This window comes from Odontesthes bonariensis, chromosome 1 (genome assembly GCF_027942865.1).
Source record: "Odontesthes bonariensis isolate fOdoBon6 chromosome 1, fOdoBon6.hap1, whole genome shotgun sequence".
Classification (NCBI taxonomy): Eukaryota; Metazoa; Chordata; class Actinopteri; order Atheriniformes; family Atherinopsidae; genus Odontesthes; species Odontesthes bonariensis.
In genome coordinates, this window is record NC_134506.1 from 22034526 (window position 1) to 22048722 (window position 14197).

Below are 14197 nucleotides of genomic sequence, written 5' to 3' on the forward strand. Positions count from 1 at the left end.
ACGATATTAGCTTAAGCTAGTCAAGGCATGTAATGATGTTGAACATATTAATCTCGCTCTGTAAAGTCAGAGTATTCTTCCAACTCATTGAATTTAGATGTGATAAATGTCGTACGGTACACTGATAATCAGTGCATATGGCTTATGTTTCAGTTAGTATAATATAATAGTCACTTGCTAAATTCCAAAGTTCAGAGCTAACAGAGGTTTAGCAGTCCAGCTCTGCAAATGAAAGCTGTGGTCACCCACCTTTGAACCTGTCATCAGAGTCACTCTCACTCTCGCTGTTGTCATCTGAAGACAAATATAAGACAGACATGAAGTTTTCTATGGGTCAGAGGGGAGTTTCACAAACAGGTTTATGTCATGAGAGAGAAAACTCTATGTGGGAGGCTGAGGCACAAATATTTACTCACTTATCTGGCCTGTGGATAAAAAGGAATGAGGACCCCCCTTACCTCTGAGAGATGCCGTCTCAATATTGGACATAGACAGCTTCTTTAGCCTCTTCTTCCCACGTTTAGTGCAGTAAATGGAGTTGATCCTCTGGACCAGCTGCAAATAGAGACAAGAGGAAATTCTCTTTGAAAAAAAAGTTCTGCCTCTTTTGATCCTAAGTATGGAGGAAGCAGGCGTGTACTGGGCCAAAAGTAACAGTAAAAAACCGAACCTGTGTGTTAAAGGGTTGCAGAAGATTAAACCAAAAGCTGATATTCTCAGTGTAATTCAATGCATCATGGCACAGTGTCTTTAAAACATATCTTCCAAACTAAAGTTCTGCAAATGATCCGGAGTTGCTCTTTCCCTGATTTGGTCCCGACAGAAACCTGAGCTAGTCTGCGAGGTAGGAACGGAAAGAGAACACAGTCGGAGCTCTGCAAGAACTTAATGTAGCTGTTTGTGTAGGATCTAGCAGTGTGTACCTTGGGGATCCTCCAGTGCCTGTCTGAGGGCAGGGTATCACTGGTGCTACAGAGGCTTTCATCCAGCAGGCCAATATGGAAAATGGGTAGCATTTCATCATGGCTGTAGCGTTTTGACAGCTGCGACATCCGGTGGCTCTTCTTGTCGCTCGGACCAGGGAGGCGAAGAGACTGGCTACTGGGTTTGGAAGGCAACTGGTTACAGAGAAGAGAGGGCAGACAATTTGGTCAAATCAATGTATTCCTAAGGGCATAACAAAATGTTATATCATTATTATTATTGATCTATTGAGGTATTGTCCTTTAAGTTTTCTATGCTGTGTACACAGTATAACTTCCATGGAGAGGTTCACTATTCCTTTGAACAATTTCCTCTTGTGCTCAAACGTGCCTTTTTGAGCACAAGTGCTTCATATGAAATAATGCCCCCAGATATGGTAAATCCACATCACTTAGCTCAGCCTATAGCTGCTTCCTTTTAAATCTCTGTCACAGAATCCGACTTTATTACAGTTGTAGGTTTTAGTATAGATTAGAAATAACAGATTGATTCCAAAGACATATGTTCCATTAAAAAATATGTCATATTATGCATGTTTGTGATTTTTCCTTAAAGTTACAATGCTCAAAGTCCAGACTAAAATATCTATCCTCTCCAAATGAAAAAGCTGCTCCTGATCTGCCTGAATCACCTTGTTTGGAGTCCAGTCTTATAACATATTCACCATATAACATATTTGTATTATAACTGCCTAGTGGCTGGTTTGGCACAACTCAAAGAATTATCAGTTGTCTTGCACTCAACCCTTTTTGGCCATTCAGCAGATCAATCAGAGTAGACTGGGCCTTTCAGGAGGGAGGACCTAAAAGACACGATGTCCTTCAGACAGAACAACGACAAGAGCTGCTGCAGCAATGTGAAGCGTGAGAAAAATAATCAACAATAAGCAGGGAAACCTGTGCTAGTAGAATATAAAATCATGAACCTGTAAATAAGCATAATATGGGCTCTTTGAAATGCTTCTATGAAACCTGCTCCTCCCGTTGTGTGCAGGATTAAATCAGAATGCATTTTCTCATGGTCTAAATGGCAAAAATTCCAATTATTGATGGACTTCTTTATCAAAAGAGCAAATGTCTGTTTGGTTGCACGATAGATTGATGCAGCATGTCCTGTTCTGGTATTGTCCTGACAAGGGAGCTGTATTATTGCCAACAGACTAGACTGAGACCAGAGCTTCAGCATTGATGTAAGTGAGCCAAACGTGCAGATGAGCTTTTCAGTGAACATCGCTTGGTCTAAACATGTCAAACTGTTTCCTGCAGCGACACAAATGAGGTGTGAGATTCTTTTAAAGATCTTATCCAGGACTCTGCACTCACACACAGAGAGGGAATGTTAGTTACCACAGGAAAACATCTCTGCCATGTTTACTATAGGAAAATATACCAGTGCTGTGGATGCCAGCAGGCTTATGACTTACCTGAGGTGGAGAGTTCAGCTTCCTGTCCATAGTGCTGCAAGAGCTGCTCACCAACAGACCAGACTTCCGACCAAAACTCTTCCGCTTCAGGTCGACGTCCTCATATGGATTCTCCTTCTCTGTGGAGACGAAGAGGGAATCCAGTGTCAGCATTATAGCTAGCAACTCCTCATGGAAAGAGTCTGTTTTTGACAGAAGACAGATGAAGCTGAGGGCTCACAAAGGGTAAACAGGGGCCGATAAAGGGTGTCACGGGGCATAAGAGGGCCTCCACGTGGATGGACTAAAAAGGGATGAGTCATGGAAGGTAAGTCAAAGGTCACTCCCAGCTGGCTCAAGTGAACTCCCTTTTTTGAAAACAGTTACTATTGGCACTGGGCCCCACAGGCTCCTTTGGGCCCAGCTGAAACTTCTGGACACAACACTGATAGTGAGTCACTGTCCAGGCATGCAAACTGTCTGCAGACAGAGGAAGACGAGGGTCTTCCTCAGAGTGATTTGAGCAACACAAGTGTTCAAATAAGCATTTGTTCATTGTACAAATACATGATAATGACCTTTCTTGTGCATATTTTTACTTTACTACTGTTGAAAATCAAATACTTTGTGCTCTCACACTATATATTCAATTGTCAGTTGATTTTAGGATTTAAATGCAATGGGCACAGATGTTGCTACTGTTGCGCCATCAGCATGAGACAGTAGATGACGACTGAAAAGGGAAGAAAATGAGCTTTACAGAGCATTGAACAGCTCTCACTGATGTCACCTGGCAGCGGCCCAACTTCAATAAAGAGAAAACTTGTGTAACACCGCAGTCTGTGTCTATTCAGACATGCACTCTGAGAATAGCTTTTCGGCAGGGTCTGAAAAAGGTTGTGAGAACGAGAAGAAACAACAGTGAAGAATAAAAACAAAGCCAGATGGCGTCAAAAGCGTGAAGCGAACTTTTAGAAGAAAGAAAATCAGTTATCTGTCCACATAGATTGAAAAAAAAAAGGAATCCGTTTGGTAGCTGTGTTCCTTCTTCCTGAGTATATTAATGGGAAACCTGATAAACTCATACAATGAGTGAGTGTTTTTTTTTTGAAGATTTAAGATTAAAAGACAGTCAGAGCTTTGTTCACTTGTCTATTTTCAAGTTAATCACTGAACCTTCACTACACACACCCAGGCATTACATACGCAGTCAATGTACACTGCCAGAGGAGCTCGAAAGCGTTATATTGTGTCACACATTAAATTAGCAGAGTGGAGTAATTTTCAGCGCATCGTTAAAGCTAAGGAGAAGAATAAGAGGGCTCAGTCTGGCCCCACGTTGTGCTGCTACTCCATTAAACTGGGGCAATACTGTAATGAGAGCCTGCTGAGAAAATGATATGTCTGTATTGCTGCTTATGTACTGCAGGGTACTAATCTACTCCTCTGATTACAAACATCCAGCGCTCTCTTTGACACACTCCCAGACACACAGCTTTATGTAGGGAGTGGACACACCTCAACTACATGCTGTGATTGTACATTTTTGTGTACACAATGGACTCTCTGGGCTGGGCGAGGCACAGAACAAACTATACCGACAACGCCAGTGTCAGCTTAACCTGTAAAGAGGAGAGCTACAGTATAGTGGCGCTGTGCTGAAAATGAATATGTAAGAATGAAAAATAGGTTGAAGCTTTGTAGAAACATCTGACAGCATTGCAAACCATTACGAAGATAACTGAAGACATTGTGTGGGAGAATGCAAAGTGTTGTTGGCATACTTGTTGGCCCCGAAGAGTGACTGGGAGTAATGTTTTGAATCACCTCTTACACACACGTCATAGCCCCTTACATTTATTCACAAGAATAAGAGCAGACTGTTGAATCATGGATTCACTGCAGCACAGGGTGTGATTCATCAGTCTGTAAACACATCACTCACTGGTACTCCATTTATCATCTGCACTTGTTAAAAGCACTGCAACGCAGATGTGGATAAACTGAACACAAATCACTAAAGTCTCACACTCCGAAGGTAAACATCCAACACAGGTGTCAGAAACCACGGTGATGTTTTCTGTGATGGCAAGGAGGCTGCGATCTCCTGAAGGAGCTCAGAACTGCGGAGCTGTGACAGACACAGAAAGGGACACATTTCCTACAGCTGCGGCTGTTTCTCAAGTGAATCTCTGAGCTGGTAAAATCCATCATTTCTCTCTATTAGAACTTGAATTTCTAGGTCTTTGAACCGTTTTTGTGGAGGCCCTGAGGTGAAAAACACAACAAACAAACAAAACAAAAAGAACAACTTTGAAAATAAGCAACATTTTAGGAAAAAAAAAACATCTCTGGAAACGGAGGATTGAAAAAAATTCAACTGTTGTGAAAATTGCATATTGTAATAAATATTTGTGTGTCTCCGTCTTGTTTTCTGTAATAATTTACAGAAAACAAGTCTTTTTAATATTGTTCAAATCTTTTCTGTATTGTTGTCGTGTTTTCTGGTTTAGCATAAGGTTTTCTATAATATTTTCCAGTTTAGTTTTGTTATATGCTGTCATGTTTTATTCTTGTAGCCTTTTCTGGTTGGTATTTGCTCCAAAACTTTGTTGTGTGTGTTTTGATTCGTTGTAATGTTTTCTATTGAGTCTTGTTACGTTTTGCACATCAGGGCCACTGTAAGTTTCATACTTACTGAGGTGATTTTTTGGTCAAGAACAAACAAAGATAGTCAAGAGTGTGTCTACACTCACAGCTCTGGAACAATGGGGGCTTTGTTGGAATTCACAAGAAAATCCGTCATGCCCTGACACTCACTCTTCAACTGCACATCCTCGGACGGGACAAAAAAAAAAAAAAAAAAAGAAGAAAAACGCACTCGTGAGACACAGATCCCGGATTCGATTTAAAAATGTTAGAAATGGACCATGAAGTAATAGTACGCTTGTATATACAAAAGTATTCAGGCCTTATATGGTAATCACTGAGCATTTACCATGAAGAATATTTCAGAGAAAGAACACTTTTTACTGCATGTGAAATCCAAGCTTCATCATGAGACTATGTACTCACACTGACACACATTTTCACCACATTAAATATGCACTGGGGGAGTTGGCAGCTGAGCTGGGCAGAAGGCCTGGGGTCATTTGCTAGCGGAAAGGAATTTGGCTCTTCAACATGTCCAGTATTTCATGCACACATCATCTCTGAGAACAAACTACTGCGTTGATCAGGATTTCACAATCAAAAACTCTTTGTTCTGTCAGCTCTTGGTATCACCGATTGCAACATCTTAAAGGACAAAATAGTTTCACTGTGAGAGTTATTTATTATGAGCATGTGGACAGCAGTGTGTGAAGAATGTAGACAGTAAAGCGCAGCATATCCCCCATTAATCTTAATCCCAGGCTGAGTGTTGATTGACTGAGCGCACAGTGAGACTTTTTCTGAGGTCCACACTTCTACATGAGCCAGATGGAGGAGAAGGAGGATCCACTCTAACAGCCATATTGCATTAGGCCTCGCTGCACGAGCCAATAACATTTACCAAACGTCAGACTGTTACTTGCATACTATATGTGTATTTACTAGAGATCGTTAATTCTTTTTGTAGGGTAAGATCTCTTGATATAAAGGAATACCAACTGTAATTTAAATATACATTAATACTTTGGTTTTATGATAAAAAAGTCGCTAAACAAGCAAAAAAAAGCACTGTGTAAAAACTCATAATTTTCTATGGAACAGTGCATAACTTTAGTTGGAAATCATGAGGAAGAGAGTGGAAATGAGAGTGTCTGCAGGTGCATTAGTAGCGGCTGAGCTCCAGTTAAGTAATGTAAAACAAAGAGTGTGGGAGGCATATGTCTTTACAGTTCCCAGATACACAAGACTGCATTTTTTCCACAACAGTACTTTGCAACTGATATGGCGCAGCTGCATCTCCCATACATACAGCTAATGTCTCAGGAGCCAGGAGGTGAACTCACAAGTGAAATCACCGAAACTGAATTTTCAATCAATTTTTGTTACAAATATTTGATCTATTAATTGCAACCTGACTCAAAAAAGTTGAGCAGCTATGTATATTTTGAAATAAAAGCTAAATGCACTGACCTGCAGAACTTATAAATCAACATTTTATTCACAGTAGAACATGAAAAACATACTAAATGTTAAAAGTGAGACATTTTAGTGTTTCACGAAAAATATTAGCTCATCTTGAATTTGAGGGCAGCAATACATTTCCAAAGGGTCAGAACAGGGGCAAAACAAATAGGAGGTACTAAAAACATATCATAACTAATTAGGTTAATTGACAAAAGATCAATAATATGCCTGGTAGAAAAAAGAGCACCTTAGAGAGGGAGTGTCACTTAATCATAGTAATCATTGTCAGAGGTTTGTCTACAAATTGTGGAGAAATTTCAGAATGATGTTCCTCAATGTAAAATTTGTTAAAACTTTGCATATTCTATCAACTACACTACGTAATATCATCAAAAGATTCAGAGACTCTGGAGACATCTCTGTGCTAAAGACACATATTCTAATCTATACTCAAATTTTGGGCCCCTAGGCAGCACTGTGTTAAAAAAAAACAGTGATTCTGTCACGGAAATGACAGCATGGACTCAGGAACATTTCCGGAAATCATTGAAGCCCCTTCCCGCTGACATCAGGTGAGCGGCAGGGTACTTCATGGATGGGTTGTCAGTCCATCACAGGCCACCACAGAGACAAACAAGACATGCACACCTACGCTCATTCCTAGGGTCAATTTAGGGTCACCAGTTCACCTAACATGTGTGTTTTTCAAATGTGGGAGGAAGCCAGTGTTCCAAGACAGAAACCACAAATGCACTTGGATAACATGCAAGCCTGCCAAGCCGATATGTGAACCGAGAACTTTTTCGCTGTGAGTCGATGGTGCTAACCACCACTTCATCATGCAGCCCTGTTTGTGACCTGACAAAATTATTTTTGAAAATCAAGGACGCTGCTGGTGGACCATCCGGCTTGATATCATTTAAAAAGCCTGCATCTCTGATTTGCATTAGTGGCAACTTTCAAATCTGGAAAGGAACCATCAATGCTGAAAGGTACATACAGGTTTCAGAGCTCCAATAGAGAAGACATCTTTTTCAGGGAAGGCCTTACATATTTCACAAAGACAATGCTAAACCACACGCTGCATCTATTACAACAGCCTGGCTTCGTAGTAGAGGAGACCAGGTGCTGGACTGAACCGCCTGCAGTTTCACCAACTGAAAATATGGTTAATCATGAGTCGACAAAGAAGACCCGGGATTCAGCAACTGGTCTCCTCAGTTCTGAAATGTTTACAGACTGAGGGGATGTTGCACAGTGGTAAACAGGGCCCTGTCCCAAGTTTTTGGAGACAAGTTGCTGCCATCAAATCCAAGAGGAGCTGATATTTTTCATGAAATAGTAAAATGTCTTGATGTCTTTTCTTTGTTCTATTGTGAATGAAATATCGGCTGATGAGATTTGAAGATCATTGCATTCGGTTTTTATTTACAATTCACACAGTGACCTGACTTTTGAATTGAGGTGGTTTGTTCCAGCACACCTGCCTATATTACAAAATTGTAGGTTTTCATTTCAAAACATTTACCCATACCCCCAAATGTCTGACAAAGGTCTCTGCTAAAAACACAAATATGTTCAAGTCACTCAAAGAGCTAAGAAAACCAAAAGTTATGAGCATTCGTGAGTCTGAAATTGGAAAATTGTTGCCACTTTTACTTAAAATAGAACTGCGATATTTTCAACATTAAGCCTCTTTTCTGAGTCGTCTGCAATGTTTTAGAACCCCCCTCACCGCTTTTTTGATGTTTACTGCTGTCTCCGGTATTTGCCTAATTTTGATTCATCTCAACCTGCTTCAGAACGGCAAGTCATGTGCATGTCCAAAAAGGTCCGTAAAAGCACCATAAACGTCCGTTTTCAAAATAATCAACTCACCGGAGTGGTTACTGGTGTGCACTGGTAATCCATATCAAATTTCGTTGCGAAAAGTTGCTTCTGTCGTGTTTTATTTGACATTTTGTAAATCCCATTGAGTTCTATTGAAGACTGGATGTTTGTTGATATTACTCCGCCACCGAAACCGGAAAGAGGAGATGTTTGTAGTTCTCTCGCACCGGAAATGCAAACCAGGATAATACCTAGCTGTAGTCCTGTCGCTCAGTTGGCCTACGGACGATCGCCATCAAGTGGTGTGGAGTATAGCAAGTCAGAGTCAACTGCTGAGCGGAAGTTTATCCACGGCTGTGAGGTGGCTAAGAAAATAGTGCGAGCATGAACGAGCTGCCAAATAAAACACGACAGAAGCAACTTTTCGCAACAAAATTTGATATGGATAAACCAGTGCACACCAGTAACCACTCCGGTGAGTTGATGATTTTGAAAACGGACGTTTATGGTGCTTTTACGGACCTTTTTGGACATGCACATGACTTGCCGTTCTGAAGCAGGTTGAGAAGAATCAAAATTAGGCAAATACCGGAGACAGCAGTAAACATCAAAAAAGCGGTGAGGGGGGTTCTAAAACATTGCAGACGACTCAGAAAAGAGGCTTAATGTTGAAAATACCACAGTTCTCCTTTAAGAAAGTGACCTGTACGATAACTAAATCCATTGCTGATCAATTTTCTGTTGGATCGCTTAATCCTGTCATCCATAAATGGAGAGAATGAAAAGAGTCTTGCTTACCTATGTCCTCATAGGCACTCTCCTCTGGAGGGCTTTTAAAACTGGATTGATTCCGTGCATCTGTGGTCAGAGCCCCGTTCTCTGTGGGTGAGGACGGATATGAAGACGGCACGCTGGCAGCATCCTCCGACTCACACGACTCTCTGGACAGAAGTTAGACAAGTAACAACAGATGAAGACACATAGACAACATTACAAGAGGAACAGTCAGTCAGTGTCTAACTCAAAAAATGGAGGTAGATAAAAGAAGGGAGAAAAACACAGAGTGGCCAGTTTTACTTCTGAACGGGTGGTTCAGATGCACAAGTACCCCAACAACCTTAGATCAGAAGTCTCAATGATTACGCTCATTACACATTAACATGTACTCCAGTCATGAGGAAATTCCAGATAAGCGAGCAGCAAACATGAAGCATACATGAAGATATCTTACTATTTCTGAGAGTTCTCTGTGAAGTGTGAGGCACACATCACATGTCAAGGCACTGCAGAGAATGATGGCTGGCCTACATGGGTGAGAGGATCTACAGTATGGTCACAATCGGCAGCTTGTGGTTTTAAAGCCTGGTCTGAAATTGCTTGGACCACAGGAATGTTAAACAGAGTCCATGGGATGAATGTTTAAGGATTTCACATAGAGATGATCTGGAAAGGCTACACCCTCACAGAAAAGAGAGAGGATGCCTGTTCCTATAGATCTAAATTAAGAGTAAAAAAAAAGAAAAAGAAAAACATGAAGTTGGAAAGATTCCAGTATTATCTGTTTCATCTTAATGCAGCCAGTTTCTATGAGAAAGAGAATACTTCTTTAGATCTTCCTTCAGCACCAGGTGGATCAGGTGGATGCTCAAGAGGAGTGCCACAGACATTTAGCACTTAAAAGTTAACATAAACATTTAGCATAAGCAGGCCCATGATGCTGCCTCACCTGTCCTGGATTCTCACAGGGGTGCTCCCCTCGCTTTTTGAGGTTCGTGACATACTGGGCGCTGGAGTCGAGGGCAGAGGCGGGGGAGACTCAGAGGTTCTGTCAGGATGTAGTCCATTGGCTGACAAAACGCTCTTCTGGTCTCGTTTGGCGTCGTATTCAAAAGTGCGTTTGGGTTTAGGTAAGGGGTTTACTGTTATGCCAACGGAGGTGTGCTGGCTCGGTGGTTCTGGGCTTTCAGACCTGGTTGAGCTCACACTAAACCTTTGTCTGAGTTTAGAAAGCTTATCTGGCACCAAAACAGTGTCTGGTTCAGTGGCCACTGAGCAAATGCTGCTGCGCTTACTGGCGCATGTACTGTCCAAGTCATCACCTATCACAAAGGACTTCTGTCTTGTCTTGTCTGGTGCGTAGCAGTTACTCAGATAACGTGGAGGGGGAGGGCTGGGATTCTCCTTCAGGGCTTGCTCTATCTTTTGTATCCTGTTGAGGACTGCTGACGTCTCTTTACGAGCAGACAGGGAGCGTATAAATGCTCCTGAGGACTCTGTCTTGCCTTTCCTTTTCTGGAAACGACCTAGACCCTCTTTTTCTGAAACTCCTTCCTCTTCATCTGTCCCTGCGAAGGAGCATTCGGAGAATGCCGTGCTCATCCTGCGCACTCCCTTAAAGTCAAAAGTCTTTTCGCTGCAGGGCGAAGAGAGCAGACTCGGGCAGCCCTCACTACCCCCCACACACTCCCCTCCTCTTTTTTCCACACACAAGTTCATCCTAGGCAGAGACACTCTTCTGTACTCCCATTCTGAGATCTTTTTGCGGATTGTGGTGGGGGGGACGCCTGCTCCCGAGTGAGTGAGAGAAAGGGTGCGCTTGTGGCCTTGGTTAGAGGAAGGTCCCAGGGAGAGTGTGCTCCAGCTGAGAGGCCTACCATTAAGTCCTTCTGCCGCAGGCAGATTCCCTTGTTTCTCTTTCTGCTCTTGGACGTCCTGAGTCTCCTGACAGGATTTGGTTTGAGCTGGGGGCTTATAGATGGAGAGCCTGTTATCCAGGCAGCTGATGCTCTTTGATTTGGAGAGACGGCCTTGGGGGTCAGTGTCACCTGTAAGAGATGCACCACTACACAGGCTAGCTGTCTTGCTTCTCCATCCAGAACGTAGGAGGAACCTGCCGTCAGTCCTGACGTATCTGCTCTGTTTGCCAGACTGCTCGCTGTCGCTGAGGACGGGCTGCTGGCCCTGCACCGGGCTGGCAGAAAGAGCAGGGCACTGTGTGGCGGACTTGCACCTGAAACAAGACAGAGAAAGGAGTTAACAAACGTAAAGATTATGGGAGGGGGTATGCACATTTAAACCTGACAGATTTTAATAAACCAAAAGAGGCCAATTATAAGAGCTGCCAACAGGTCCATTCAACCCTGCAGGAAGAAAAGTAACAGAAACTTAATGTGGAACAGATGGGACAACACTGTAAGGAATCATCTGAAAGTTTTGAATGTGCTTCCAAAATCAAAGACAGAATGAAAACCTGAGCCACATGGTTAAAATAACCACAGGAAAGTATTCTATCTTTGGCAACATCAGATTGAAACAAAGGCCAAGGGAAATACAGACTACATTAAAATGCCACTGAGGATTTTTCCACATAATCAAAATAACTTGAAGAGATTCACAGCAGACCTCACACAGAAACCACTAACCCTGAAGAAGATTTATTAGAGTGCTCTTACCTGTAAAAACGTTGCTTCTCCTCTCAGGTTCTCAAAGCCTTTTCTGATCCCTGCAGCTAAGTGATACAAGGTACTGCAGCAGTCCCACGCTCGCTGCTGACTCTACCATCGTCTACCTCTCATACACGTTTCCTCAAGGTGCTCAACTCTTTTAGGATTTCCACAGAAAAGCAAACGTAGCACGCGGTTCCAGGACAGTCTATCAGAGTCTCCCGGAAAACGTATTCATTATTTTAAAAATGACTAACCACTGCGTAAGCAAAGCGCTGCGAGATCTGATGTCCCACTTTTGGTAAGAATAACGAGTTGTGGGAGGAGGAAGCTGAAGACTACGGACTGTGATCCAACAATGCAGGTTGGGACAGATCCGGCTTCACACCTATCTGCCCTTCCCTGGTTTCACTCCTCCTGCTCCAGGGTGGAGAGAACTTTGCAGCAACTAGATGCCTGCAAGCTGCAAGCATGATGGATGCATCTAGTGTTACTTATCTTCAAGAGGCATAAGAGTCAAGGCAACAACTCATGCCTAGAGTTTACTGAAAAGATGCTTAATCACACAATACTTGCAAAGTTTGCTGATGTATGAACTGAACTACTATCAGCTGGTTAACAAAGAGCAAAAAGTCCCACCATTGTCTCCTTCTATATATTTAGCACCTACAGCTTTGTTTTTTGCCATTTTATGCATGCAATCAGTGTTTATGTTAGCTAGTTATGTTAGAAGGCCCCCCTTCTAATCATCAGGTGTGGGAGCTGCTCACTGCTCAAGGAGGACTTAATACAGAGGTCAAATTCACGTGCGTAAATCAGGAATTCCTCTCCTCGCTTTAAATGTTACGACCCTCAACTTCTAATACATGGATGAATGATTAAAAGGGCTGATGTTTGTGGGTTAACTTTATGTCAAACATAAGCGGATCATCTTTGATACATAAAGAGCTAATTGACCTCCACTTATTACAGAAGCTCCGTAGAATCTAAAGTGGGAAGGCAGTCATACTCACAGTGATGGAGAAAGTGCTCAAAACCTTGATTAACATAAATGAAAAAGTACTGAACTGGAAGTAAAAGTCTTTCCTAATTCCTTAGCACAGTAAACAGTAAAATCACTCACCCAACTGATAAATTATCAGGTTACACATTGAGAAACTGGTTGTACTTTAATGTTGTTGTTGGTGGAGTTGAAGCTGTTTTAAATTACCGGACCAGAGACCAGAGAGAAATATGTCAAAAACAAGGGATATTCTCGCTTCAGTGCTTTCATCTTAAACAGATGTTCATTAAATCATGGTTTATTGTTTGTTGCAACCTACCTCTGTATTTTATCATATACTTATTGATGGACTTAAATAATGGTTCATTCAAATCACAACATGATATAATGTGTGAGACTCCTGTACATCATAGGTGCCAAAAAGAACACATCTGTGCATTCTTGCCCACAGCTCCTTTAATAAACATCCTCTTTCCTTGCTTCTTTGTCCTCCAGCTATATTTCAAGAATTGAAACATCTTTACAAATGAGCTTATCTGACCAGTTTTCTGGTCACAAGTAAGAGGACAGAGAAGATTAGGTGGTAACATATCAGAATAGTTAGGAGAGCCTAAAGTCTCCTTGCTTTTATATCTGTCTATCCTTTGAGTTGCTTCCTGTTTTATTTTGAATGTCCTGTGTACCTTCCCGCCTTTTTGATTGTCTGTCATGTCCTAAATGGTCTCACCGAAGATTTTTTTTTAAAAGCCCAGACATTCCCTTTATGACTTTTTAGTTTGTCTGTCCTGCGTCCTTTCCTCTGTATCCTTGGGTTTATGCTTTGTTTCCTTGAACTTTTCTTTTCCTAGTTCCCTTTTTTGGATCTTGACTTTGTTTTGGACTCCTCCCTTTGCTGAATTCAGCTTGTTTTCTGTTTTGTTAAACTTTTCTGTTTGCTTTCCTCTGCTCATACCCTGTTAATCTATAAAGGTCACTGCTGTTATTACTCTCCACATCGTGCTCGGTGCACGGCATTTTTATCTTCCTCTCTGAAGTGGAAATCACAACATCAGTGAAGTCACTGGACAGCTCCAGCTGCCAGGTAAATGCAGAGCAGTAAAACATCTAATTTCCCTCTGAAGCATCCTGCAGTTTTTTGTGGCATAAAAAAAAAAGCTTTCCATTAAAACAAGTCAGACATTAATAATAAAACCATGTGGTCGGCCTAGTTTCATGAATAAGTTTGTTTTTTTTAGCAGTCTGCTGTTTTAAATCATCAGTGAACACGTGCGGCCGTATTTTAGAGGGGAGCTTTTCGAATTTGTGGAAAATTAAAATCCTCCCGGCTTCCTGGCAAAACTCTGAACTAAACTTCTGCCAGTAAGTGGGACTACTGCAGGAATCCTGCGAGGGAACATTGTCTCTGAAGGAAATGCTTTT

At 41.9% G+C, this 14197-nt stretch overlaps 1 protein-coding gene across 3 annotated transcripts in view; it reads right to left on the reverse strand.

Moving 5' to 3' along the window:
* Window positions 1–14197, reverse strand: part of dennd2b (DENN domain containing 2B) — a 54654-nt gene that overhangs the window by 21769 nt on the left and 18688 nt on the right. For all 3 annotated transcript variants that reach the window (XM_075460154.1, XM_075460161.1, XM_075460146.1), the window contains exons 3-8: window positions 10059–11342; window positions 9131–9273; window positions 2408–2526; window positions 924–1118; window positions 459–555; window positions 250–294 (exon numbers count right to left, since the gene is read on the reverse strand). In XM_075460154.1, the coding sequence (XP_075316269.1) occupies window positions 250–294; window positions 459–555; window positions 924–1118; window positions 2408–2526; window positions 9131–9273; window positions 10059–11342 (1883 nt within the window). The remainder of the gene's footprint in view (window positions 1–249; window positions 295–458; window positions 556–923; window positions 1119–2407; window positions 2527–9130; window positions 9274–10058; window positions 11343–14197) is intronic.